The 27,853-nt window shown below is 34.8% G+C and overlaps 1 protein-coding gene across 10 annotated transcripts; it reads left to right on the forward strand.

Annotated features, from left to right (window-relative positions):
- The first annotated feature begins 1,779 nt into the window (after positions 1-1,779).
- LOC135439644 (protein anoxia up-regulated) lies at positions 1,780-26,158 on the forward strand. Of its 10 annotated transcripts, none has more exons than XM_064698393.1 (7): positions 10,676-10,879; positions 15,131-15,157; positions 16,354-16,824; positions 16,928-17,040; positions 19,691-19,821; positions 25,014-25,215; positions 25,276-26,158. In XM_064698393.1, the coding sequence occupies exons 1-7, from the start codon at positions 10,805-10,807 to the stop codon at positions 26,051-26,053; spliced, it is 1,797 nt and encodes a 598-aa protein (XP_064554463.1). In that variant the 5' UTR covers positions 10,676-10,804; the 3' UTR covers positions 26,054-26,158. The 10 variants fall into 10 exon arrangements, 5 of the variants coding, with proteins under 5 accessions (XP_064554495.1, XP_064554463.1, XP_064554477.1 ...); XM_064698407.1 differs by lacking the exons at positions 25,014-25,215; positions 25,276-26,158 and adding exons at positions 20,011-20,178; positions 20,551-20,649; XM_064698417.1 differs by lacking the exons at positions 25,014-25,215; positions 25,276-26,158 and adding exons at positions 20,011-20,178; positions 20,557-20,649.
- The last annotated feature ends 1,695 nt before the right edge of the window (positions 26,159-27,853 follow it).

Genomic DNA, 27,853 nt, shown 5'->3' on the forward strand with positions numbered 1-27,853 from the left:
TGGCGAGCAATAGAATAACGGTGAAATTTAAAGAGAAAAAACAACGTTTTTTGTGCGCGGCGATCGAACAGAGCTGCACGTCTGCACGCTTTGAAAGCTAGATCGCGAATGTCGTGGCATGTATGTTATAAAATCAATGTTTTCAAAAAGCTTTGAAAATGATTTTGAAACTGATTTTGCGAAAAATGTGAAACACGTCTCAAATGATTTTTTTATATATCTTTGGAAATAAATTTGAACACAAAACGTCATCCACAAAATCTTCGACCCCCATTTGCACCAAGGAGGGATGGATTTTTCAAAAAGTTTGAAACACCCCTCAAATGAATTTGAACATAGATCTTTGAAAATGAGTTTGGGGCCGATCGGATGGTAAACAAAAAACTTTCATACAACCGTTTTCCGCCAATTTACTACTGTTGCGGGTGGACTTTCCCAATTCGCTGAAATACGTATTCATTAAGTTCTTATGGAGAGCTTTGAAAATAAGCTTAAAGCAAATCGGACACAACTTAAAACTTCGCACAAAAAATCTTTGAGTCGCATTCCACGCGAAAAAGTTTGGATTCTGCGAAAAGTGTGAAACACGTCTCAAATGATTTTTCTTATAGATCTTTGGAAACGAATTTGAGGGCGAAACGTCACCCACCAAATCTTTAACCTCCATTTCCACCAAGGAGGAACGGATTTTTCGAAAAGTGTGAAACACCCCTCAAATAAATTTGAACAAAGATCTTTGAAAATAATTTTGAGGCCGATCGGATGGTAAACAAAAAACTTTCATACAACCGTTTTCCGCAAATTTACTACTGTTGCGGGTGGAATTTCCCAATTCGCTGAAATACGTATTCATTAAGTTCTTATGGAGAGCTTTGAAAATAAGCTTAAAGCAAATCGGACACAACTTAAAACTTCGCACAAAAAATCTTTGAGTCGCATTCCACCCGAAAAAGTTTGGATTCTGCGAAAAGTGTGAAACACGTCTCAAACGATTTTTCTTATAGATCTTTGGAAACGAATTTGAGGGCGAAACGTCACCCACCAAATCTTTAACCTCCATTTCCACCAAGGAGGAACGGATTTTTCGAAAAGTGTGAAACACCCCTCAAATAAATTTGAACAAAGATCTTTGAAAATAAGTTTGAGGCCGATCGGATCGTTAACAAAAAACTTTCATACAACCGTTTTCCGCCAATTTACCACTCTTGCGGGTGGAATTTCCCAAATCGCTGGAATACGTATTTATTAAGTTCTTATGTAGAGCTTTGAAAATAAGTTTGAAGCAAATCGGACACAACTTAAAACTTCGCCCAAAAAATCTTTGAATCGCATTCCCCCCGAAGAAGTTTGAATTCTACGAAAAGTGAAAAACACGTCTCAAATGAATTTTCATATAGATACTTGGAAATAAATTTGAGGGCGAAACGTCACCCACCAAATTTTTGACCCCCATTTCCACCAAGGAGGGATGCATTTTCCAAAAAGTACGAAACACCCCTCAAATGAATTTGAACAAAGACCTTTGAAAATAAATTTGAGGCCAATCGGATGGTAAACAAAAAAGTTTCATACAAACGTTTTTCGCGATTTTTCCACACTTGCGGGTGGAATTTCCCGAAACCCCGTCTTAACGTGCGCTTATATCACATAAGGTAACTACAGTGAAAATTTCAGCTTCCTAGCTCTTACGGTTTGGGCTGTGCGTTGATCACCAGTCAGTCAGCCAGTCAGTCAGTCAGTCAGTCAGTCAGTCAGTCAGGACAAACAGTTTTATATATAGAGATATTCAATTGTCTAGGCATTTATTGTCAGACTTCACAAAAAATTGGTGAACTAAATTTAGTAACGAACATAATATTACAAAATTCGAATTTAAAATGAATATTTTAATAAAATGGGTTTTGACTTAGAGCGCATTTGTTGTAATCCACCATCTAGGTAAGTATAAACGATTGGTTTTTATACTCTTAAAGTATTTACGATCCCATATATTTTATCTTATTTTGTATGCAGTTCATCTAGTACAGATAATATTTTTTGCAACGAAAACTACAACAAATGCAGTCCATGCTGTTGTTATGGCTGCTGTAGGAAATCCTTTTTGAATGACCATACCTATTCAATACTTAAGCGGGTTTGCCATAAGATAATCAAAAGTTACAATCGGCAGCAATGCCGTGAGAAGTATACAATATTCAACGGAGGTAACAGCATAAATAGCCGATGGTCAGAGAGGCAAAAAGGTAAGTGCTGATAAACAAAAAAATACAAATTAATAAAAAAAGCGATAAAGGTGAAGAACTCGACTGCTCAAACAATATATACAAAAGAAAAGATCAAGGGGAGAGAGAGGTCGGAGAAAAAATTAAAAAGGCAAAAGATCGTGGCGAAAATGAAAAAGATGATTATACAAAGGTGGGAAAAGGACGTGGAGATACACGCGACAAAAAAGATGCCGATGAAAGCGATTCCTTAAAAAAATTAAAAAAGCGAGGGAATGGTCGAAAAGAGGCCAAAGCTGTCGATAATACGCTCGGTATGAAAGAGGCTAATCTAGGCGCGTCTTTGAAAAAATCAAAGCACGGTAAGAAAGATGCGGATCCGGGCACAGGTGAAAGAGATGATAAAAGAGGACGCGAAAAGAAAATTGGTAGTGATTTAAAAAATGTAAGGCCATCAAATAGCAATCCCGAAAAAGAAAATGGTAAAAACGGCAAAGAAAAAAAAGGAAAGCAAACACCAGTAAAAGAAACTGACTTAAACGCAAAACCTGAAATAGAGAAAAAAGGCAAAAATATAAATCTTTCTAAAAATGAGAATACAAATATAGATGCGAAGGCTCCCGGTGGCGGAAGTTCAATTGAAAAAAAACATAGAAAATCTCATAGAGACACCTCCGATGTACATGAAAAAGACAGACGGGAGCCTGACAATGACCAAAAATATAAATTGAGTCGAAAGGGTGATAGAAGCATAGGCGAAAATGAATATATCCGTAGCTCAAGAAGATCGGGTCAAAATAAAAGAAATCGAACATTAGGTCGTTCAATATCTAGAGAAAATAGTAGATCAAGGTTACGGAAAGGTATCAAAGGATCGAAATTCATACAGGACAACAGGAGATCGAGCAAAAATGATTTTTACTCTCGGAGACCCAGTCGCGGTGATGAAGTTCGGGCCTGTGATATCCTTCGTGTTCACTTGGAGAAACGCGACCTTTCAAGATGGTACTCACTCTTTATTCCGAAAATCGCAATTAATTATTTACTAAATATCTTTCTTTTAGCATTCCAAATAAATGCCAAGTTTGTCGAGTGTGTATTCATAGTTGTATGCCGTGCCCACGAGCTGTCTGTTGAACACAAGATGACAAATGGTTATAACTATTCTTTGCGTCTAGCTGCTGCAATAACATTTGGCAGTATTCTACGGACTCACCTGGAAAAAACTTTTTATAATGGTATGCCTTTTTTATTCCTTTTATCAATTTTAGCCATTCTTAGAACTTCCTTATATTATCTTAAGCAGGATATTATAATTTTGTTTTAAAGTGTGTTTCTCACAAAGTAGACATCTCCAACAACTAAGTTGATTAACCCATGTCCGCTTGTCTGTGCAACCCATTATGTGTTAAGAGGTTTCAAGTCTATCACAAATTTCGGAATAATTAAACATGGCCATATGTTGAATAGTTTAAATAAAATATTATATTTTGTACATATATGTATATTAATTACTAGTCATCAAGACTTACTCAACGCTTTAATTTTCAGAAATCATAAAAAAATATGTCAACGAGTAAACGAGTTTCAAGAACATTTTGGGCTGAATATGGTGTTTTGACTTAAATATTTTAGAATGACTAAGCTTTTGAAATATATAAAAAAAAAATACTGGTTGGTTGTTGGAAATGCAGAAATCAGTTTATGATAGGGTCGGGTGATTACTAAGCTTGGGCGTTGGAACTCGCGGGATCACAGATACTTTGTGATAAGCTTACGCTTGGCGCTGGTCTTGGTGTGAAGGTTGCGGTGTGGGTGTGAGTCTATGTTGGTGGTTGGTGGTTGGTGGGCACTTGTGAATCAGTTGGCGCTAGACACTTTGTATGGCTGGATTGGCGATTAATTACATAAAGAAAAACTGATAACTGAAAATTTGTTAATGGTTTAATGTTAATCATTTTTAAAAGATACTATAATGTGTAAAAACACTAACTTTTTTTGTTAAAAAACAAGAAAAAAAAAATATAAAACAATACTGAGCTTAAAAAATAAATTCAATATGTTCTTGTTAGTTTAATAATGTATTTTTGTTGGATATTTTCGTAGGCCCGGTCTCATTGCTTATCTTCAAATTCCTTTCATTATCAGTTTGCAGATTTTTCGGAGTTCGATGATTGTCATTAAAAATGCTCTTGCTAACGTTTGTTACATTTTGAGCAGTTTTCGCCAAGCTTTCTTTGAAAATGTGTATTCTTAAGGGATATCGATAGCCGTTATTATTACATTTCTAATAAATCATTTTAACAAAATTAGCTGGCCATAAGCATCAGTATTTTGAATAACATATTTTATAATTTTTCGCGCTTGCTTATGTAGCTCGCTAATAATATTTTACTTTTGTTATATAAGTATGTCACAGATTCACTTTAGTCTTTTAATAATGGAAATTTGATTTTTTTTAGCATCGTTATTTTAAAATGAAATTACAAGTATAAATGACATGTCGACTAATTTCGATTCAATATTCTGAATAAATTTCTCATGAACATCGCTCAAAAATGTATTGAGCTTTTTTATTTATCATTTCATATTTAACAATATAAGTTTTTATTATTTACTTTATTTTTATTTCAATATAATGTAGTCTCTCAGCTTAAAAGCTTTTGTCTAGAAACTTTGCATAGGTCAGTCCAGTCATTATGTTGCAGGAAGTACATATGTCGGATCGGACCGCTATATTATATAGCAGCCATAGGAACAATCGATTGTAAATCAAGTTCTTGTGTGAGACACTATTCTGTTTATCAATTTATCTTGGGCGACATTTATTATTTACACTATGCTGCTTATATATGACCCAAATCTTGTCAAAATCTTGCTTCTATATAATATAGTAACATTTCCGACCTCATAAAGTAAATACATATATATATATATATATTCTTGATCAGCATCAATGGCCGAGTCGATCTAGCTATGTCAGTCCATGTCCGTCCGTCCGTTTGTCCCTCCATATGTACGCGATTCCATAAGAGCTAGGGATTTGAAATTGACATGGAGCTTCTTTAATAGTATACACAGATGAAGTATTTTCAATTTATAGAGGTCCAATAGCTAAAAATCAAAAAAATAAATCAATTGGTACTACCTACATACATATTTAAGTCACAACTTTAAAGTAATTTGAGAATATTAGAATATTCTATAGCATAAGATCTACTGCACAAAATTTTATCAAGATCGATTAAAAAACTGTGAAGTTATTAAGGAAAAGTGTGGTTATATTGGCAAGCCACAACAGAACTGCAATAGCGATTTAAATTAAATGAATACAAGTTCCTAGCGGTTTTTAAAATTTCCCCCGCAACTATGTGAACTTGACAGACAATTCGTTACTTTTGTCAATCATCGGTTTCAGTCTCATTCTTAAAGGTCATTGTGAAAACTTATTTATTCACTCTAATGAAAAATACGGTTCAAATGTTTAATAAACGAAAAATTTTTGCCACAAGAATACGATGGAAAGAAGACATTGATTCCAACTTATAGTTCGTTATTTAGTGGACTTCAAACACATTTTTAAATAGACATGGAGTTAAAAATATAATTAAAATGTTTCACGGGCGCGAACTGGATGAAAAAGATAGATTTAAAATTTTAAGCACAAAACTTGCCACAGGCAAGATGCATTTGGCATTGATAGGAGAAGATTCAGGGTATCCCCTAGTCGCGCACTCCCGCCTGGTGTACTCTTAGTTGTTTGTGCCATCTTTCTCTCCCAAAATAAACAGAATGTCCGAAAAAGACTAACGACTTAATAACATCGAATGTTCTAGATTTCTTATGTGAGTGTGCATGCAATATTCTCTTTGCTTCGTTTGTCGCTATTCGCTCCTTGTAATTGTGCTATAGATCTTAAGATTTCAAGGCAGAAGCATCTCTGTTGAGAATTGATTTAATTTTAACTATTTAATCTTAATTTAATTTTTGTGTGCTTAAAGTTGTTCCGTAGTGCAAGTGAGGTAGCACCACTTACTATAAAATGCATAGATATGTCAAACAGCAGAATAATCGAAACACGATAAATCGCAACGAGTGAGCCCCATGGGTGCCTGCGACCATTTTAGTGTGTCCAGATAGAGTAAGCCTGCTGAGAGTGCCAGCCGAACGCCGGCCTCGAAAGCCGAACGTTCAGTATCATAGAGTAATAAATATACAGAGAAGGCTTTTGGATCAAAAGCTCTTTTTAAAAAAATGAGAAGCAAGATTGCAAGGTTGCAAACACAAATTGCAAACACAACACACGGCTGTCTGCAGCTACTTTTGCCGATGCCCAAAATTCAATGACAACTTCAGAACATTTTTAATAAGAACCAACAACAAAAGGAATCAAAAAAAAGCGACTCGACAATAAAATTCTGTCCTTGCCATCCCTATTTGGTTCGAGGCTACAGCCTATGATCTAAGCTTCTACACTCTTCTCACTCATTGTTGTGGTTTCTAAGCACTGCTATGCCTATAATTCGCAAAGTCCCAAAGTCAATTTTCGAAATTACATCTTATTGTCCCATAAAATATTTGTATATTCTAAAATGTCTATTGCATTCAAATTGTGGCTTATATTGTGGGCAGCATCAATTGGTTTATTTACTTGATTTATAGCTTTATTGTGGCAGCGGGGAGGTGGCGATAGCTATAAAATGAAAGATACTTGATATATATGTACTATTCTAGAAGCTACATGTCAAGTTTGGTGATTCTTGCTCATATTATTTACCGAAATTGCCTAATACACAGGATTTCGATATCGATTTTTATCGATTACTTGGAAACGGGGCAATTTATCGAATATCGGAAACAACCTCGATCTGCGCGGGGACTAGGAGGACCTTCAGCTCAAATTTCAAGTCCCTAGCTCTTATTGGTTCTGATATCCTTGCGTTCATACATACGCACGGACGGACAGACGGACGGACAGACAGACGGACATGGCTAGATGGACTCGGCTATTGATGCAAATAAGTGAATCTCGTAAATACTGAGTTTGAAAAAAATAACTTAATTTTTGACCGATAGTTCTTTTTTGGCAGCTTTATGATATAGTAGTCCGATGTTGATTGGATTGTATATATCCTTCCTATGACAGCTATATGATACAGTGATCCGACCCGGCCTGCTTTGACATATGTACGAAGTGAACGTTTTAAAACAGAGAGACTTGTTTGCCTCTACACGTAACACATTTCGTGTCAAAATGTGCAAAACATGGATTATATCGATAATGCCTCGCAGTTTTGTCAAATCTTTATGAAATTTGCAAGGCTTAAATATGGCATCCAAACGAGATTTTAAAAAATAAAAAATTTGAGGATATATTGTATGGTATAAGAGATGGTATATATATTGCAAGCATTTAGCATTTGTAGTTTTGGAGATTAACGGTTCAGACCTACGGTCATGGATAGATCGACTCAGCTCGTCGTCATGATCGACAATATATACCCTTAATAAAGTCGGAGAAGCTTCTTTTGCTTGTTATACCGGTTTTTTAATAGGTTCAGGGTATAAACAAGGGTTATATGGATTTTATTGATTTTTCAGAAATGATGCGCAAAAACGATTTAATCTCTATTTATAAAACTGTTTGTCCTGACTGACTTATTGGTGATCAACGCACAGCCCGAACCGTAATAGCTAGGAAGCTTAAATTTGCATGGTAGTTACCTTATGTGATGAAGGTGCACGTTAAGACGGGGTTTCGGGAAATTCCACCCGCAAGTGTGGAAAAATCGCGAAAAACGTTTGTATGAAACTTTTTTTGTTTACCATCCGATCGGCCTCAAACTCATTTTCAAAGATCTTTGTTCAAATTCATTTGAGGGGTGTTCCACGCTTTTCGAAAAATCCATTCCTCTTTGGTGGAAATGGGGGTCAAAGATTTGGTGGGTGACGTTTCGCCCTCAAATTCATTTCCAAAGATCTATATGAACAATTATTTGAGATGTGTTTAACACCTTTCGCAGAATCCAAATTTCTTCGGTGGAAAGTGCATTTCAAAGATTTTTTGGGTGAAATTTTAAGTTTTGTCCGACTTGCTTCAAACTTATTTTCAAAGCCTACATAAGAGTATAATGAATACGTGTTTCAGCGATATTGGAAATTCCACCCGCAACAGTGGTAAATTGGCGGAAAACGCTTGTATGAAAGTTGTTTACCGTCCGATCGGTTTCAAAATCATTTTCAATGCTTTTTGAGTACATTTATTTTATAACATACGTGCCACGTGCAAGGCCGGCTTATACCCGCTAGTATAAACATATAAGTCTTTTTCCGCTATATACATTTGCAGAAAACCATTAAATTTTTTTTAATGAATACATCTTTCAGCGGTTTTGCAAAAATCTCCCTTTGACCTATATAACTAAGTTGTTTTTAAAGATCTAGTTAAAAGAAGAACTTAACACGTTTCGTAAACGGGCGGAAAACTGTGGACTTTAACTATTTTCTTTTCTACATACATACATTTTAATTTAAAAAGCGATTTTAGTGAGATATAGGGTCGGAAAATATGTGAAAAAGTGTAATGTAAAGCTCTTTTACGTTTTATAATAGGAATATTTTCAATGACTTTGAATAATTATTTAAAGACTTGCTTCACACTAAAACCACGAAAAAAGCACTATTTGGTTGGTGTGATAGGGGTATAAGGTAGGACTGCAAAATTAAAAATTTGTCATTTACAAAAAATTTGAAGAAAAAAAAATATATTACCAAAGTCCTTGGCATCGGCAAGGCCGCGTAATATCTGCTAATAATACCGACACAAAGCTTTAAATAAGTATATAAACATTGTTTAAGGTTACTTTTTTATTTATTTCTGGACACTGATTAAGGTTAATGTCATGAATATGTCGTTTTTCACTTTGTTGTTATTTATATGTTTGTGTATGGATATACTAAGTAATTATGCATCTTATTACCTTGACTAAATATATATTTGTGTCTAAAAGTATATTAAAACAATAAGTACTCGAATAGCAAATACTCTATTAGATTACGTACATACATACAGTATATGTTTCATATATATGTATGTATACGCGCTTAAACAGCAATAGCTACTAACCGCTAATAATTATATTAACTGCGCACTTAATGTAGTGGCCGTGCTTTTTCTTTCCTTAGCTCCACACAGAGCTACATTTAAAAACAATCTAGATTCCTTCTAAGAAACACAAAAATAAAAAATCCCGTTTGATTTAAGGTATCTTCTCCCTTTCAGCGTACATAAATCATGAGTAAAGCAAAGTAACTTGCTGCATATCTTTTTATACCCTGAACCCATTGAAAATGGGTAAAAAGGCTAAATGTTTTTGTGCAAATGTATGTAACAGGCAGAAGAAAGCATCTCCGACCCCATAAAGTATATATATTCTTGCTCAGCATCAACAGCCGAGTCGATCTAGCCATGTCAGTCTGTCTGTCCGTCCGTTCGTCCGTATGTATGAACGCAAGGATCTCAGAACCTATAAGAGATACAGACTTGCAATTTTAGCTGTAGCTCCATGCGCAGTACGAGTTTGTTTCCGATATTCGATAACTTACTCCGTTTCCAAGTAATCGATAAAAATCGATATCGAAATCCTGTTTTAATAGCAATTTTGGTAAATGATAAGAGCTAGAGTCACCAAACTTGACATGTAGCTTCTAGAATAGTATATATATATATCAAGTATCTTTCATTTTATACCACCTCCCCGCTACCACTACAAAGCTATAAATCAAGTTAAAAATCCAACTTGAATTGCCCACCAATTTAAGCCACAATTTTAATGCAATGGATTTTTTGAGAATACACAAGTATTCAAGTATTTTTTCTCATTAAGATTGAATTCTTGGTGTGGCTGTTGAGGGACGACGTTTGCAAATAGTGTGGTCTGTCACGAGATTGAGACCTATCGAGGAAACAGTTTTTTTTTTAAATGTATTTTTATTACTGCTAAAGTAAACAAGCGCGTAGCGCGATCTAAATTTTGTTTTGGTAGAAGAGGGTTCAGGGTACTCCCTAGTCGCGAGCTCCCGACTAGAGCCTCTTACTTATTTATATTTTTTTTATCCAAAATGGTTTCATATGTGTTCTGTTTTTTTCTACGTTTTACTTGGTTGTTTAATATTGTAATATACGTTCATAGAAAATGTGTGTATGCAACAATATATATTTATTTATTTATGTATATTCATATGAATACCTTTGCGTGTGCAAAACGAAAAATTTAACGACTTTACATACATACATATTATAAAAGAAATCGCACGCTCTTCATTGACATGAGAGATTTAAATTTTTGTTATTCCAAAAATAAATTTATTAAAACCAATGAAAGAGAGCAAGAAAGAGCGAAAGCTTTTCAGATTTTTGTAATTCAAAAATTATAAGAAACCATTCTATCCAGCTCTCTAACAGAACAACTCGAACGGGCATCAAGTTAAGAACACGAAAGTCGAGATACTTGAATCGATAATAACGAATAAGTGATTCTTACTGATACATTTTAATCATATTTGAAAACTAAATATTTAAAATGGTTTACGAAAGTGGATTTACAACTCGTAGAACTTACAGCTCCAGACCGGTGACTACGTCGTATGCCGTAACGGTAAGTTTTATATTTTAAAGCAACACCAATGAGATAGAACATATTGGCTTCGCCAACAAAAGTAATGAGGTTTTCATTCCATAAAATCTGTTAAATCGAATTGTTTGAGACCTGTGCAATATGTACAATTTTTCATGCATGCATATACATAGAAAACCGATGCAGCAGATAAGTTTAACACTTTATGAAATGAACTTCATCACGTATCACGTTAGCTACACTCCAATGAATATGTGAAGTACTTTTTTTTATCGCTTCTATCCTAATTGCTGTATTCCGCAATTTCATTTGAGTAAAGTTCAATCAGTTAAAGAAATTGAAACACGTTTGAGCACAGAAATAACTTATAATATAGTTTAATAAATACATATGAATATCGTATTAGGATTTAAAAGCACAAATGCATACATATGTATTTGCTCATATACATGCACATGTAAAAAATTAAGCTTACAAAGGTACATATATTTTGTATTTGTGTTTGGACACTGGAATTTTATACTCTTTTGATTTTTTTTATGTCAGACAACATACCCTATTTAGGCAATTTCAATAGGTTCTGAGTATAAAAATATGTTCAAAGTATTTTCATTTATATATAAAGCTAACAAATATGTATGTATATTTTTATATATATATACATGTATATATCTAACTAAGTGGTCTATATTATGGCTGACTTTCTCTGTTTTTGCGTATAGATATAGGCAAACGCCCGACCCACTTACAAACTGACTATGAACAAGTGCATACATATGTACTATATATATATTACATGCATGCGGAATGTAAATGTATTAGTTGAGAATTTAATAATAAGCATTAACAAGCTCACAAATGTGTAAGTATGAAGATATATATTTTAAAATGAAGTACAACTATTAAGTTAGTACAACTATTAAGTACAACTATTAAGTCAGATTCAAAAATAAAAATGTTCTTGACAAGACTTCTATATTCTTTTCCGCTACCTTGGACTGCACTGAGAATTTTTCAAGGTTATGACTATTTTCTCTATCGTAATAATTTCTAAAAAATTTACGATTGGTCATAGACTCGCCAACATCATTGGCAAGCATGCAAATCAAAAAGCTTTTCTGCTCTCATATTCCAAATATAGCATTGTGTATATACACCCATGTTTATATTCACAAAAGTTTGTATGTCCATCATGATGACCAACAATAGTATATTTTGAACTGGATTACTGCACTGATAGAAATTTGGGAAATTTTTCGAATTGTAATATTTTGTATGAATGAAATGAAAATGTTTATACATTTGTTTTGTAATAAGTATAGACAACTTTTATATTCGAAAATAGTTCTCTTTATTGTTATTTCATTGCGTTGAGGTCGATAATCTATATATACAATTAATAATATATATAAATAAATATATATATACATAAGAAAATTCATAGACACATAATGCACATGTGAAAGTACATACGTTTATGTATAAATACGTATGTGTAATATAAGCTGTTTGCGCATTTCATTTTCGGGCTGATCTAAAAATATCTTTTCGACTTCCAAAATACATTAAACACAAACAAGGCAAAACAAGCAAATCGTCTTCATCGTTAAAAACGGCTAGACTATTAACAGAAAGGAAATATTCAAATTATAAATTTTAAAGTTTAAGAGTATTTGACTGGTACGCATTGACAATGGATATTACGTATAGGCGACATTACTCCAATTAACTAATTTTATTAATAGTATGCTTTTTACATTTGTAAATAAAGCAAATGTTTAATAAAATAATACATCTTTAACAAACATATTCACCAAATCAGTAGTCACACAACAAATATTTGTAAATATATTTATTTATAAACAAAATAAACTCACTGTATATAAAACATATAACTGATAAGACAAATAAACAAAGCAACCACGGAACAATTTTGCCTAAACATAAGCCAATCATTTAAATTTCTGGCTTCTTAACTCCATCCTCGTGCATTCATGTACATGTACATGTGTAAGCTTGCATGTACATTTACATGACAAAAGTTTGCCTGGAAATATGCAACACAAGTTTTAGATTTGTAGTCGATGATTTTGGTATCCACAGCCGTTGAACTTCAAGCACGTCGCAAACCATATCTGCACTGCATACCTTAACAACGTAAAATTGGCTTTCTAAATTTAAAACCCACATATGTGACATTCTGGGCATTACAGAAAACAAACAGACCACCAATTGACTGGGAGAAAGTTCCTTTCGTGCCAAGGCCTTCACTCATCTCTGATCCGGTGACTGCTTTTGGAGTGCGTCGATCGGACTATGAGCAGCGCAAGCGATCTATACTCGATCCAATAAATCGGGCTGCAATAAAACCAACATATAAGATTGCCTATCAGCCTATTGAACCATACGTGTCAACGCGTGACAAAAATCGCTCGCGTATTCTAAGCATGGTGCGTCAGCACATCGATACTGTGGAAGCTGGTGGCAATACAGCAGCACGCACCTCACGCGACTCTCTCGATAGTCAACTTCCGCGCTTACATCGCGAAGCTTCAGAAAGTCTGCCGGTGCGTCGAGAAACCTATCGCAATGAAAGGTCGGGAGCAATGGTCACAAAGTACTCTTACTAACTAATAAAAGAAAAATAATTTGCAACGAAACCAAATATTTAAAACCGAAAGAAAAATTAACGAATTGACTGTAAAGTCTTTGATATTACAATTAGAATACACGATGTACATGGCCATATACAGACATTCAATTGTATACAACAAATTTACATACATAAAAGAGCTGACATTCTGTTCGTTTTTTATCTAATATTGCCTTTAATATTTCATATGTGCTACATGAGATTGTATATTTTATATTTAAAATCTTTACAATCAAAATAGGTAAAGCATTAATGTTTTTAAGATACGAACCTGTTTCAATTTCCTTCGATAAAGACCATGACGTGATTGAATTAAGTAAATCTAATATTAAAATACACAAACTTTTTCGTACTTTGTTATTTATTTATTGTGTACAAACTATTCTAAAAAAAATTGTCATAATTTCAAATTTTAAAGCGTTTTTCCTAAAGCTGGTTCTCTGACAACGAAAATGTTGTACATTTTTGATTAAAATAAGAAAACGTATAATCTGCTTAAAATGTCTTAATTCTATTTCATTGCTTTTGACTTACCACAGAATAGTAAAGATCTTATAAAAATTTATTCAAGTCATAAATTCTGGGATATTTAATTAATCAGCGGACCAGCTTTAAAAAATTAGCTTTCATTTAAAAGAACAGCAAGTTGGTTTTTTTAGTTGCATAACTTTTTATGCTGATTGTTCATTTTCCTTTACAATTCTTACCTAAATGCATAAATCGGAATTTGTAGACTCCACGCTTAGATCTGTGCACGGATAGACCTGGTTCGCATCGCAGTCGTGCCTCCTCGGACTACTCGTACACCTCAAAGTCAAGTGTTGAGAAAAGCAGTTATGACTCAAGCAACCCTTATACCAGGCCGGAACGATCCACATATACTTCCTCTGTCGAGAAAACATCGCGTAGCGGGCCGGGTGGTGCCTACAATTATAGCACCGAACGGACCAGCACTACTGGCGCTGGACCCGGTGGCTACAGCTACTCCTCTACTACTTCTGGAAACTTACCCGGTGGCACCAAATACCGTCACTTTTCGTACCATGTCTAGGAAAATGATTTAAAAAAGCAAAAGCATATATGGTTTATGTGGCTCTGAAATTAACTACACTAAATGACCCGCTTAAATTGTTATATATTATTATTGCAACTTGTTATATCTAACCACATACATACATATACACTCGTGTATGTTTAATGTTTCTGTATACTATCTTTTACCAGAATTGTGTAAATTATTTGATATTGATTTTATTTCGATATTAACATAACTAATAATTCATTTGATTGTTTATTAGATAGAAGTTTATAAACCAAATCTTTTTGATGTATTTACTCATCATCAAGTCATTTCAAGTATTTGTGACACAATAAAATAAAATCGCGTTCACTAAAAATTTACGTATTGCATATGTACAAATAAACTGCATTATTTTTATTTCACATACGATATTCATATGAATTATACGGATGCATATGAGAACTAAATATTCCTTAGAATGTTTATTCTTTGCTTCACAATATTAGGAAGGGGGCCTAGGATATCATTGAAGATGTCAATTGGAATTTCTATAAAATACATAACAAATGAAATATAATGTTGTATAATTCTCTTTCAGTATCCATCAGCTCAAAGAGTCACTCGAGTAAGTATTTAACAACTTTTTGTTAATAATCATGAGTTGCTTGTCATTCATTTCTTTAATGCCGTTCAAATTTTAATATCATATTTTGTTATCACACTGCTTATACTTCAATTACTTCATCGTCACCTGGAATCATTCGTGGTTAGTATTTTGACACTATAAAACGTATTACAAGTAAGATAGCTCTTTTTGGAAGTACCCGACTACGAGTTGCGCCAAATATTCATCTACCAAAAGCACAATCAAGTTAGCTGGGACAAATTATGAATTGAAATACGCATTGAGTTGTCAATTGCATCTTTATGCAGCATGCATTTAGACATATACACACTTAGGCCCTTTGGACAATACACTTTTTTACTTATTAAATGGATAAATGGATAAAAGGATAAAAGTAGAATTATTTTAAAAAACTAATGTTCTCTGATGGAAAAATGAAGGAATTACTTTCCATCGCCTCATACCTTACCGCCATATTAACATTTGGATTATTATGGGAAATGAGTAGCACAGAATACAATAAAACAATGATCGGCATGATCACGTAGAGCTCGAAAACCATAAAAACCAGAGACATTAAATTTTGAATATAGGCTTTCCTATGACGCATGCCGATCGAGTTTGTTTCACATCATATATTTTTTTTTACCATGTGCAAATTGAAAATGGATAAAACCGGGTACATTGGGCTTATACAAATGGTTGTAACGGCAGAAGGAAACATCTCAAACCCCATAAAGTATATAAAGATAAATGAATAAATATATATATATATACTTTATTTAATAAGTAAACAAGTTTTATTTATTTATATATATATTATTATTATCTTTTATTTATTCTATTTTTGCAAAGCTAGACCTAGAGACTTGACACTTAGAGCGTAGGCCCGCGAAGTGTGAGTTTCCTACCTATATAGATATACTGTTTATTCAGTATATCTCCTATGTTTTGAGTTATAGCTCCTGTACCCTGTAAATAGAAAAAGGTTCTGAGTTTCCCGTAGTCGGGCACTTTCGACTAGAGAACTCTTACTTGTTTTTTTTTTGTTTTCCTGCTAAATCTTACGATCATATTTTCTACAGTTCTCAACAGTATATTGTACTTGAACTATTCTGTTGTCTTAGTACATGCACCATTACCTATATTTTTTTGTTATTAATATTACTAACTTACAAAACTGCCAAATGTGTTAGGTATACAAAACAAGCTATCCAATCTACTCGAGCTATTCAATCCCAAGACGTATCGTCAGTGGAACACGTGTTATTTCTTCGCCTGTTCGGGTTGTTACCTCTCCCACCCGAGTTTATTCGCGCATTTTACACTCTCCATCACCTGTGCGTGTTGTGCGTACTACAACGCGTGTTATATCATCGCCGGAGAGAACGACTTCTTACACCTATACTACGCCAACTACATACTATAGTCCAACATACTTGCCATCGACATACTACTCCTCCACCTATATCCCAACTTCGTATACAACGTACACACCATCGTATTATTACAACCCTACAACTGTAACTCGTACGTATGCTCGCTCGGTATCACCGGTAAGGATCACAACATCTCCGCTTCGTGTGACACCTTCATACCTGAAGAGACTACCACCTGGATATGGCGCACGGGCTTTAACTAATTACCTCAATACCGAACCCTTTACCGTAAGTTTTAAGATTTAAATATTATCTTACATAGACTTATTACAGTCAGTAAAGTAGTTTTAAGATGAAATTATTTTGAAATGTTTTGTTTTTATAAATATAGACGTTCTCTGAGGAAACCAGTAGAATACGTCATCGGGCCCAATCATTAATTCGAGATTTGCATACTCCCGTTGTGCGCCGTGCACGAAGCTGTACACCGTTTCCAGTGACTGGGTAAGCTTACCATACGAAAAAAGGGTGACATTTTTTTTCGATTTCAAGGAAGCTAAATATATTTATAATAGCAGCTGGTACTTTAAACATCTTAATTCACTCATTTTATGGCAGAAACGTACTTTTTTCGAAGTGCTCTTATATGATTTTGGTAAAATCGTTGTTTCATAGCTAAAACTTAAACGAAACAGTACCTGAATAACATATCAAGTAAGAGGTTCTAGTCGGGAGCTCCCGACTAGGGTATACCCTGAACCCTCTTATTTCAACACCAAATACAGTTCGCGCTACGCGTTCGTTTGCTCTAGTAGCAACTAAAATAAATTGACAAAAAAAAGTTCCTTTGGCAGGGATCGAACTCGTAACTGACCGCATTACTTGCTGCCGACTCTACTCAACATCCACACCAGCCAAAAAAAAAAAACATTTTCCTATACAGGGTTCGAACTCGTAGTTGACCGCGCTACTTTCCGCCGCCTCTACTCAATAGCCACACCAATAATTAAGTCTTAGTGAGAAAATGACGAATTAAAATAGCAGCATAGAAAACAGTGCAATCGCAAGTGCAATGCTGTTGATAGAATTCAAAGCAGACGCGCATGAATGCGTGTGTGTACATGCATACAGAAATTCTTGGGATTAGCGCTAGCTGCTGCTAACAACATGTGCGCAACCAAAACATATAACTTTTGTGTTTCTTAACCCATCTTTATGAAATTTTCGATATTACATCTTATTGTCCCATAGAATATTGGTATATTCTAAAATGTCTATTGCATTCAAATTGTGGCAGCGGGGAGGTGGTGATAGCTATAAAATAAAATATACTTGATATACATGTATATATATATGTATGTATGTACATATATATATATGTACTATTCTAGAAGCTACATGACAAGTATAGTGAGTCTAGCTCTTGCTATTTACCAAAATTGCTCAAAAAACAGGATTTCGATATTTTTATCGATTACATAGAAACGGGGCAAGTTATCGAATATCTGAAACAAACACGATCTGCACGGGGACTAGGAGGACCTACAGCTAAAATTTTAAGTCTCTAGGTCTTATAGGTTCTGAGATCCTTGCGTTCATACATACGGACGGACGGACGGACAGACAGACGGACATGGCTAGATCGACTCGGCTGTTGATGCTGATCAAGAATATATATACTTAATGGGATCGGAGATGCTTTCTTCTGTCTGTTACATACATTTGCAGAAATACATTATACCCTTTTTACCCATTTTTAATGGGTTCAGGGTATAAACATATACATATATGTAATTATTTAAATATACTAGCGGGCATCTCCTGGAAAACTATTGAAACATGTATTCATTGAGGTCTTACGTAGGGATTTGAAAGTAAATTTACGGCGGATTGAACGAAACTTTCAGCAAAATTTCAAAAAATTATCGTTGAAAATGAGTTTGAGGACGATCGGATCCCCCCGTCGAAGCTTGCTCCACCATCACTTAGCTTCTTCGTTTTACGGGTTGGGCTGTGCGGTGATCACTAATCAGTCAGTCAGGAAAAACAGTTTTATATATATATTTATTGTTACTTAATTTTTTTACTTTAAATAAACTTTTTAAAGAGCCTCTGCGCAGTTATTGCACTATTGAAATGTAAATCAACTGTCTGAAAACAAAGTGCGATAGCAATACAATAAAAAACACTTGGCCTGTATATAATATTCTAGAAGCTACTTAAAACCTAATGGATTTGCTAAAAAAAAACAGGCTTTCGATATCGATCTATTTCGATTGCTTGGAAACGTGCAAGCGATTATCGGAATTATCGTTAACGAACTCGTCCTGCGCGGTCAATAGAAGGACCTACGTTCAAAATTTCAAGTACCTAGGTAACTTTTGGATGTCATATAAATGCTCTTAGAATTTTATTAAAGTTGAAAAATAATCACAGAAGACCGCATTTATGCCGGAGCATAAAAGTGTAGCATAACTTACCTAATGCCTCTGTATAATGTGTATGAATGAAGTAGAATTTCTCTATTAATAGCAAATCGAGTGGATTATTACAAAATATTTATGCAAGCCGATGCGATCCGCTCTATAAAAATTAATTAGCACTGAAAGTACATAAAATGTTTTTTAAACATACGCCCCATGGATAGCCGATTGGTGCTGCGTCAGCGACTCCTGATTTGTATTGCTGCGCAGCGGATGTGTCGCATCTCCTCGTCAAGTAAAGCATCTTTGCTTTTATTGATCGCGCTCCTATTTGTATATAAAATTGAATATAAAACATGTAAGACTGCTCTTGTGCTTCGAAGCAAGTGCTAAGCTACAATTACAAGCATTTTCGCTTCCTTCTTCCAAAAAGGCGCTCAAACACCTACACGCACGCACGCCGCTTGTGCAGCAGCTCAGCTTCCTCTTCCCTTTGTTTGTAACGGCAGCTCGAAAGTGGATATATGTATGTAAAGTATCTCATAGTCGGGCACTTTACCGTGGTACAAAGATGTTCGTGAGCAGAGTTTAAAAACAAATAAAAAGCAAATATTTAATGAAAATGTCAAAAAATCGGGAATTTAAAGAAATTTGACTTGCATTAACTTGCATAACGTAGTAACTGGTGTAGTTGTCAAAAGAATAAGAATAAAATATTGCTGTATTTTTAGGTATTCATATGGCCCAACATCTCAATTAGCCTTAGATGCCTATGTAGCACGAGTAACAAATCCCGTACGTTATATTGCCAAGGAAGTTCACAACATATCCCATTATCCAAGGCCAGCTGTAAAGTATGTTGGTGAGTTACTTAATATGTATTTGTATATATATATATATATATATATATATATATATACATTTATATTTTACCTCAGATAAATTTGGACTACTATTGTGATATTAAATATATTGTAGTCGCAATTAGTTGCAACCTGCATTGTTTTTGAACTTGGTATTTAATGCTGTTTCTTAAATATTAAAAAATAAGGTAAAAGTCATCTTGCCTCTGTAAGGATATGTGGCGATAAGGCTTATAATATTAGAAGGCCTATGTACGATTCGGACAAAGTTCGAAACGATATTAACCTTTTGTCCTGGTACCTTAGACATCCGACTTGGAAGAATGAGAAGCAAAGCAATGTTCCATATCAGGAAGGTAAGTACCGTTATAAACGGAATAGTTTATTAAACGCTTGTGAACGGCACTTGTATATAGCAATATAGAGTTAGTGATCCTTTTAATCATAATCGTTTAACGAAATCATTTGCTGGGACCTTTAAGTTCGTTGAAAGAGTAGTCAACTTAAAAGTACACCTTTAAATTTCTTATAATTTTGCAAATAAATAAGTTTTAAAAGTTTACTTCAATTTTGTATTATCCCATAATTTAATAAATCTATAATCACCTTGTAAATGGGATCAAACTTAATTCAAATACTTGTAACTAATGCATTTTCGCATCCGGATTAGTTTTGTTCTTTGTATTTGACTAACTTAATACGTTTTATGATTGATTGATTCTTTCCAGTTGCAGCTGTTGAAGTTGAGGCCTAAATGATAACATGCCTGACTTTATAATATGGACATACACATTATATTATTTGAAATAAATAAATTAAAAGAAAAACTCTTATGTTTGCCTGTTAGAAAGTAAGGCCGATATCACATTCGCTTTACATCCATACTAACGTGCAAATCTGAACTTTTCCATTGAGATATTGATCAACAAAATTCAGACGAATCGTTTTCAATACTAATATTTCTAAATACTTACAAATAATGTTGAACAACATTTACATTTTGTCTTTTGTATTACCACTAACCAAATAACATATAGACTGGTAAAACCGTACATTTGGTAGTGACAAGCGTTTTTTTTGCGGCTGGTCCAAAGTCGCCTTCGTTTTTGTTCGGGTTCGAGACATGCCCGCATGCTCTCACAGCAAGAGAGTAAGGTATATATGGCCTGTGTCGTGGAGCGGCAACGCTGTCTTTTTACTCGCTCCCTCTACAGGAAACTGCTTTGGCTTACTCTCATCCAAATGATTTGTGCGATAGAACGGCATCGCTGTTTTTTATCTCGCTCCCACTACAGGAAACTGCCTTGGTTTACTCTGCTCTTTCAATTTGTCTATGTACCGTTTAAATGTTTTTGTGTGTATGTGTCCGCACAAGCAAAAATGCCCACAAATTCAATTTTTCTCAAAAGTCGGTGGCATTTCTTCTCTTTTGAGGGGACGAGTATTATGAAATAATAAAAGGGTTTGTCACGTCGGTACGAAATTCTTTCATTTTAGCTCGTTCTTGTTCGAAAGGGTACCCAAGCGTTGGCTTTCACGCATACTTGCATATTTTGTATATGAATAGAAGCATTTATGCGCATGTGTGCCTGTTGGTCACTGCCTGCCTGTCCGATGCAAATTTGACAATATTTTTGGATTTCTGAATTTCAAGCTCTACACACACACACAGAGACACAAATATGTGTGAATGGGCTGATCATGGGCGCAAAATTTCAAAATATCATTATTGGCACGCGTCTGACGCGCGCCTTTCTTTTTATGATTTAGGGTTTGAATGTAGTGGGAGCGAGATAAAAAACATCGATGCCGTTCTATCGCACAAATCATATGGATGAGAGTAAGCCAAAGCAGTTTCCTGTAGAGGGAGCGAGTAAAAAGACAGCGTTGCCGTTCCACGACACAGGCCATATATACCTTACTCTCTTGCTGTGAGAGCATGCGGGAATGTCTCGAACCCGAACAAAAACGAAGGCGACTTTGGACCAGCCGCAAAAAAACGCTTGTCACCACCAAATGTACGGTTTGACCAATCTATATGTTATTTGGTTAGTGGTGTTACCCATGTGTATGTATGTATGTATATCGTTTCTCGACAATTGATATTTGTATTATTATGCCCTGATCCCTATGAAAATGTATAAAATGATGTAATATTTATGTGCAAATATATGTAACAGAGATAATAGAGCATCTCCGACCACATTAGGTATATGTATTCTTGGTCAGCATCAATAGCCGAGTCAATCTAACCCTGCCCGCCAGTCTGTCCGTCCGCATGTATGAACGTGTCGATCTCACAAACTATAATCAATATCGATATCAAAATTATTTTTTTGGCGGATTTAAAAGCTAGTCAGCAGTTTTACTCATATATTATATACAGATTAATTATATTTTATTTTTTGGCTACCGACTATATAGTGCTATAGAATATTCGTATATTTGTAAAACGACAACAGCATTAATATTGCGGATTAAATTGCTGGCTAGTTTCAATTGTTTTTATTTATTTGTCTCCAGCTCGTTCGACGCGTTCATACATACGAACAGACATCGACTTGACTATTGATGCTGATGAAGAATATACATATGTATGTATATATGTAAATTTAATGCTGTCGGAGATGCTCCTTCTGCCTGTTACATACTTTTACATACATACATAAATCTATTATAACATTTTTTTTTTAATTTTTAATGGGTTTAGGGTATAAAAATGTAAATCTTGTTGGAATTAACAGTGTTTAGTTAGGAATAGGGGAAAACGGGCTATCCACCTTTTTAATACAACAACGGACATTCATATGTACATACATATATGTTTGTGTATTGTTTGTATGATTATGTAATTGTATGTAAAAAAATACACTTACATAAGTATTCTTATCTTATCTTCTTATCTTAATGCCAATTCACAATAATTCATTTTAATTATCACATGGGAATTTTATGACCTTGACCTACATATATTCTTTAGTCATGATACTGTTAGATATATACATATGTATGTGCATATACATATTTCCGCATACCCTAATATACCCGTTTTTAGGTTCCAGCTGTACTTTTTCCTCAGACTCACATTATTCGCTTAAGTCTAGCATCTAAATTATTATCTTTACAAATTATATACCATTTGTTTAAATAAGGGTATCAAAGCCTCGACGCGCCAAATAGTTATTGGTATGTGTGTCTCCAATAAAACATTTTGGTACAAATTTGCACGAATGTGTTTGCCTAACCAAGGGAAGTATATAAATTTAAAAGGATTGCAACATTCTGTTGCGCATGTGACGTCACAGACTAAGGTTTTTTGTGTGCGATCGTTGCGTTCAGTGAATGAATAATTCAGTAAATAAATTACCAAAATGTACGTTATAAAGATAGAACTTATTCTAAGCAACACAAGAAATGAATTCTATGAAAGGTAACGTTTTGATGTTACCGCGCCGTGTGCGTAACCCTTTGATTTGAATGCCATGGCCTGCTGGCATTCGAATTTGCTACCTACTAGCGCCCAGACTCGGCTCTGCAAAAACAACATTAGAACCCAAATCATGTTGTTATTGTTTCTACGAGCTGCCTTGTAGGGGAACAACAGAGAAACACGCAACAAACACAGAGGCAATATGTGTCCCTTATCTTTGCACTGAGTTTACTATGTCCTCATCATTGATCACAAACATCTTGGTGATCAAGACGGACGACGAAAAAATGGGGTTTCATGCGCACAGTTGTTGTTCCACAAGTTATTTGTTGTTGCTTCCTATTGTAAATGAGATTTATTTTTTTACTCTTGCAGAGGATATTATAATTTTGTCGTCAAATGTGTAACACATAGAAGGAGACATCTCCGACATGTATAGCCATGTCCGTCTGTCCGGCTGTCCGTCTGTCTGTTTTTATGCGAACTAGTCTCTCAGTTTTAAAGTTATCGTTATGAAACTTTGTAGTTGTGCTTCTTTCTGTTGCACGCAGTACGTACATACATATGTCGGAGCCAGCTGGATCGGACAACTTTATGATATGGCTGCCATAGGAACGATCGGTCGAAAAGTAGGTTCTTGTTTATTTAGATATCTTGACCAAACTCGACATTTATTAGTTTTACTATACTCCTCGTATATATTCCAAATCCTACTACCATCGGACTACTATCTCAACTTCTTTGTTTTTCAAGATATCTTAACCATACTCGGCATTATCTATTTTCCCTATGCTTCTTAAATACGGGCAAAGCACTGTGAGCATTATGAAAAGGTTTGGTCTGCAAGGGTATTAAATCTTTTGTTGATTTCTAGGCTAGTCTGAGAATTTCGGCCTATCAGCCAGGACATTCGTTGTGTCTTTAATTTAAGTTGCTACCGTTTTGCCTTAATTAATATGATTTTTCCATGTAAGTCTCCGATCGAGCTGCAATCCAAGATACTTCACAGAGTTGCTTTGCGGAATTGCTGAACCGTTAAATAAAACTTCTGGGCAATCGCCTTTTTTTCGGAGAAAAAAAATGTATGTAAATTAAATTTAATGTCAACTTTGATAAGTAACATATGCATGCGTAGCCTACGAGATTTCCGCATCGACTAACTTTTTGTTCGTATTAGATGATATTTGCATAGTAGGCTGTTGAATCAATAGTACTGATGATTTTGATTTCGATGTCAGAATATATGAATGGTTTGTCCTCGTACTTAAAGGATGTATAAAACACTCGTGCATATATAGCATGTACATACATAGCATATACGTCTATTTAAGTTCTAAAATATTTATACGCACACTAATTTTATAAAAAAATTTCACTTGGTTTGCTCTAACAATTCACATGTACATCTCATTTCTTGCACATTTAAACACCAAGATTCCAAATAATAAACTCATTAATTACAAAACGATAACTCTATTACTGGAGTCTTTCTTTATCTGCAAGTCTTCATTATTGACGTATAGGCCAAAATCTCTGCAATCACAAATAGTAAGTACATTTTTATTATTTTTTTTAAATGTAATGCAAACTTTTAAGGTTATTTCGATATATATTTATATATATATACATATATATATATATATATATATATATAGGTATACAAGTCACTAATACACAAAAAAAAATATCAAAAATAAGAATATTTCAATTCTACTTTAAATTGCAATCCTAACATTTCTTATAACGAGATTTGGCTTTCAGATGCCGAATTGGATCCAAATCGCCCCTCAAGAAAATTTTCTGCTCCCAGACCCCTCGAAGATGCTATCGATCTGGAATCTAAGGAAAAGCAACGTCTACGTCAGGAGCGTCTATTGACTGTAAACGAAGAGGCTTTAGATGAAGTAGACAAGAAGCAAGTAGGTTATCAGGGTGCTGATGAAGCAAAACATCGTGAAGATAAGTAAGCGAGCTAGAACTTAATAATATGCTTCACTGCTTTTAATGCTATGCCAAATTACAGGGCCCTTAAAGCAAAAAAGGAACGTAAAGAAGCGGATAAAAAGGCCTTTGATTATGAACAGGTCCGCCTGGCAGAAGAAGCCAAAAAATTGCGTGCTGCGGAAGAAGCTGCTGAAGCAGAACGATTAATCAAAGAAGCCCGGCTTGCCGAGGAGGCTCGTTTAGCTAAAGAATCAGCCCAAAAAGCCATAGAAGAAGCCAGAGCTGCTGAGGAAGCTCTGGCCCGTGAAGCTGAAGAAGAACGTTTGGCTCAAGAGGCCCGCAATGCTGAAGAAGCTCGTTTGGCCCAAGAAGCGGCTCAAAGAGCAGCAGAAGAACTCAAAGCTGCGGAAGAAGCCGCAGCACGTAAGGTTGAAGAGGAAGCCCGTATGGCCGAAGAAGCTGCGCAAAGAGCAGTAGAGGAAAGAAGAGCAGCAGAGGTGGCTGAGAAGATTCGTTTAGAGGAAGAAAAGCATTTGCGGGAGCAGGAGTTGAATCGTCTGGCGGAAATCGAAAAACAAGCGGAGGAAGAGCGTGAAAGCGAACTAGCACGCCAAGCTGCTGAATTGGCCGAAATTGCACGTCAAGAAGCTGAAATTGTGGCTCAAGAGCTGCAATACATTCAGAAAGATGGTGGAGATGTTGTTGAACCTTTAATTGATGAGCCAACCACACCAGTAGAAGACATTGAACAGGAAACAATCATAGATTTGAATTCAAAAATGAGAGATATTTCTATTGAACTGGAGAATTCTGGTGAAAGCTATGTCGAAGTTGCCGACGCCGAAGAAGAAGAATAATCTGTCTAATCAGTTATTGATAATTGCCGACCTACATTAAATTAAATCATTATGTTTATATCTATTGAAATTGATTAAATTTTTTATGAGAATTGGACAGTATAATGGTTGAAAGTAATTATTTATTAATAATGTATCTGCTATAAACTTACTTAGAAATTTTTAAATCAAATTTTATGACATTAATTTTTGCAACGATTTTAATATAAACTAATACTTTTAGCTAGATGAAAAATGATTTTAAATTAAACGTCTTTAAACTAAAAAACTACAAAGTCGAGTATAGTTGGCCTCTTACTCCAAGAAAGGGAGAACGACTTCTTGGCTTCGATTGTTATTAATTTTTCAATCGAAACAGTAGTTTTTAGAATGACTAAGGTACTACTACTTTAAGCCGAAATACCGAAATAATAGTAAAGCCAACTTGGATTTCTTCGTGTAGATCTGTTAGTAACTTAAAATTTTGTCCCCTTAAAAAATGCTATGCTAACCTTACTTTTTCCTTCTAAGTCACATGAGTTCGTTGTTGGGCTCTATGAGTTGTCCCCATCACAGGCTTATTTAGTGCGTAATTCAGGAGACAGATTACTTGATTTGATTTTTGTGTTTGATTCACTCAGCTGCGTTGTCCACTGGATTTTGAGGATTTGATCGTCGAACTACCAATACACGAGTTTATAATGGCATTAATACCAACATACCGAATCCGTCGTTTCTTACTGCTGATTTTGAAAAGTTTAACGATCTATTTATTTTTATGTACTTGTCCCACCTGTTCAATTGTTCAGATATTGATATTGGCATTAAATTCTACTATGAAACTCTTAACTCTCTTTTGTATATGTGTTCTATTTGATTGACTGTGAGGTCTGATAGGATTCTCTCGCTTTTAAAACAACTATCGAGAATAAAACAAATTTTAAATCTATGTATTATAAAAATTTTAGGAAACCTGGAAATCACTCTCATTTCACTGGCTATATGGTTGCCTGATCAATATTGTCTACACAAAATTTTATATGCAATAGAATTCGCCGTTGCCGTATTCAGTTTTCACATAATCCTAACCAATTTTCACCTGTGTCAATTCTATACGCAATATGACTCATTTGCCGTCTTCGATAAAGGTTCTGATAAGAGTGCGAATACTGATCCAGCTGATCTGTTCTCAGAGTTTTTCAAATGAAACTTTTGCGTTATTTTTGTATCCTGAACCCATTGAAAATGGGTAAAAAGTGTATAATGTATTTGTGCAAATGTATGTAACAGGCTGAAGGAAGAATCTCCAACCCCATAAAGCCGACCCCCAAATAGCCGAGTCGATCCAGCCATGTCCGTCTGTGTGTCTGTCCGTCCGTCTGTCCATCCGTATGTATGAATGCAAGGATATCAGAAGCTATAAGAGCTAGAGACTTGAAATTTCTGACCGTAGGTTCTCTTAGTGCCCGCGCAGTACGAGTTTGTTTTCGATAATCGATAACTTGCCCCGATTCTAAGTAATCGATCAAAATCGATGTCTAAGTCGTGATTTTTGAGCAAATCTCTCAAACCAAACCTGACATGTAGTTTCTAGACTAGTATATATATATACATATATATCAAGTATCTAAGAAGCACCGGGAAAATAGTTAATGCCGAGTTTGGTCAAGATATCTTGAAAAACAAAAAAGTTTTCCATAGAACAACTTAATTTTCGACCTATGGCAGCTACATGATATAGTGGTTCGATGTTAATAGAATTTTGCATATATATGAGCCACATAGTAAAACTAATAAATGCCGAGTTTGTTTAAGATATCT

This window comes from Drosophila montana, unplaced genomic scaffold, assembly GCF_035044405.1.
Source record: "Drosophila montana isolate Dmon_TW-CO22-7 unplaced genomic scaffold, ASM3504440v1 contig_1567_1, whole genome shotgun sequence".
Taxonomy (NCBI): Eukaryota; Metazoa; Arthropoda; class Insecta; order Diptera; family Drosophilidae; genus Drosophila; species Drosophila montana.

Coding starts and splice junctions, on each gene's coding strand:
- LOC135439644 (XM_064698393.1), top strand. CDS start 10,805: ATGGTTTACGAAAGTGGATTTACAACTCGTAGAACTTACAGCTCCAGA. Junction 16,825..16,927: donor TCAATACCGAACCCTTTACC/GTAAGTTTTAAG, acceptor TTATAAATATAG/ACGTTCTCTGAGGAAACCAG. Junction 17,041..19,690: donor ACACCGTTTCCAGTGACTGG/GTAAGCTTACCA, acceptor CTGTATTTTTAG/GTATTCATATGGCCCAACAT.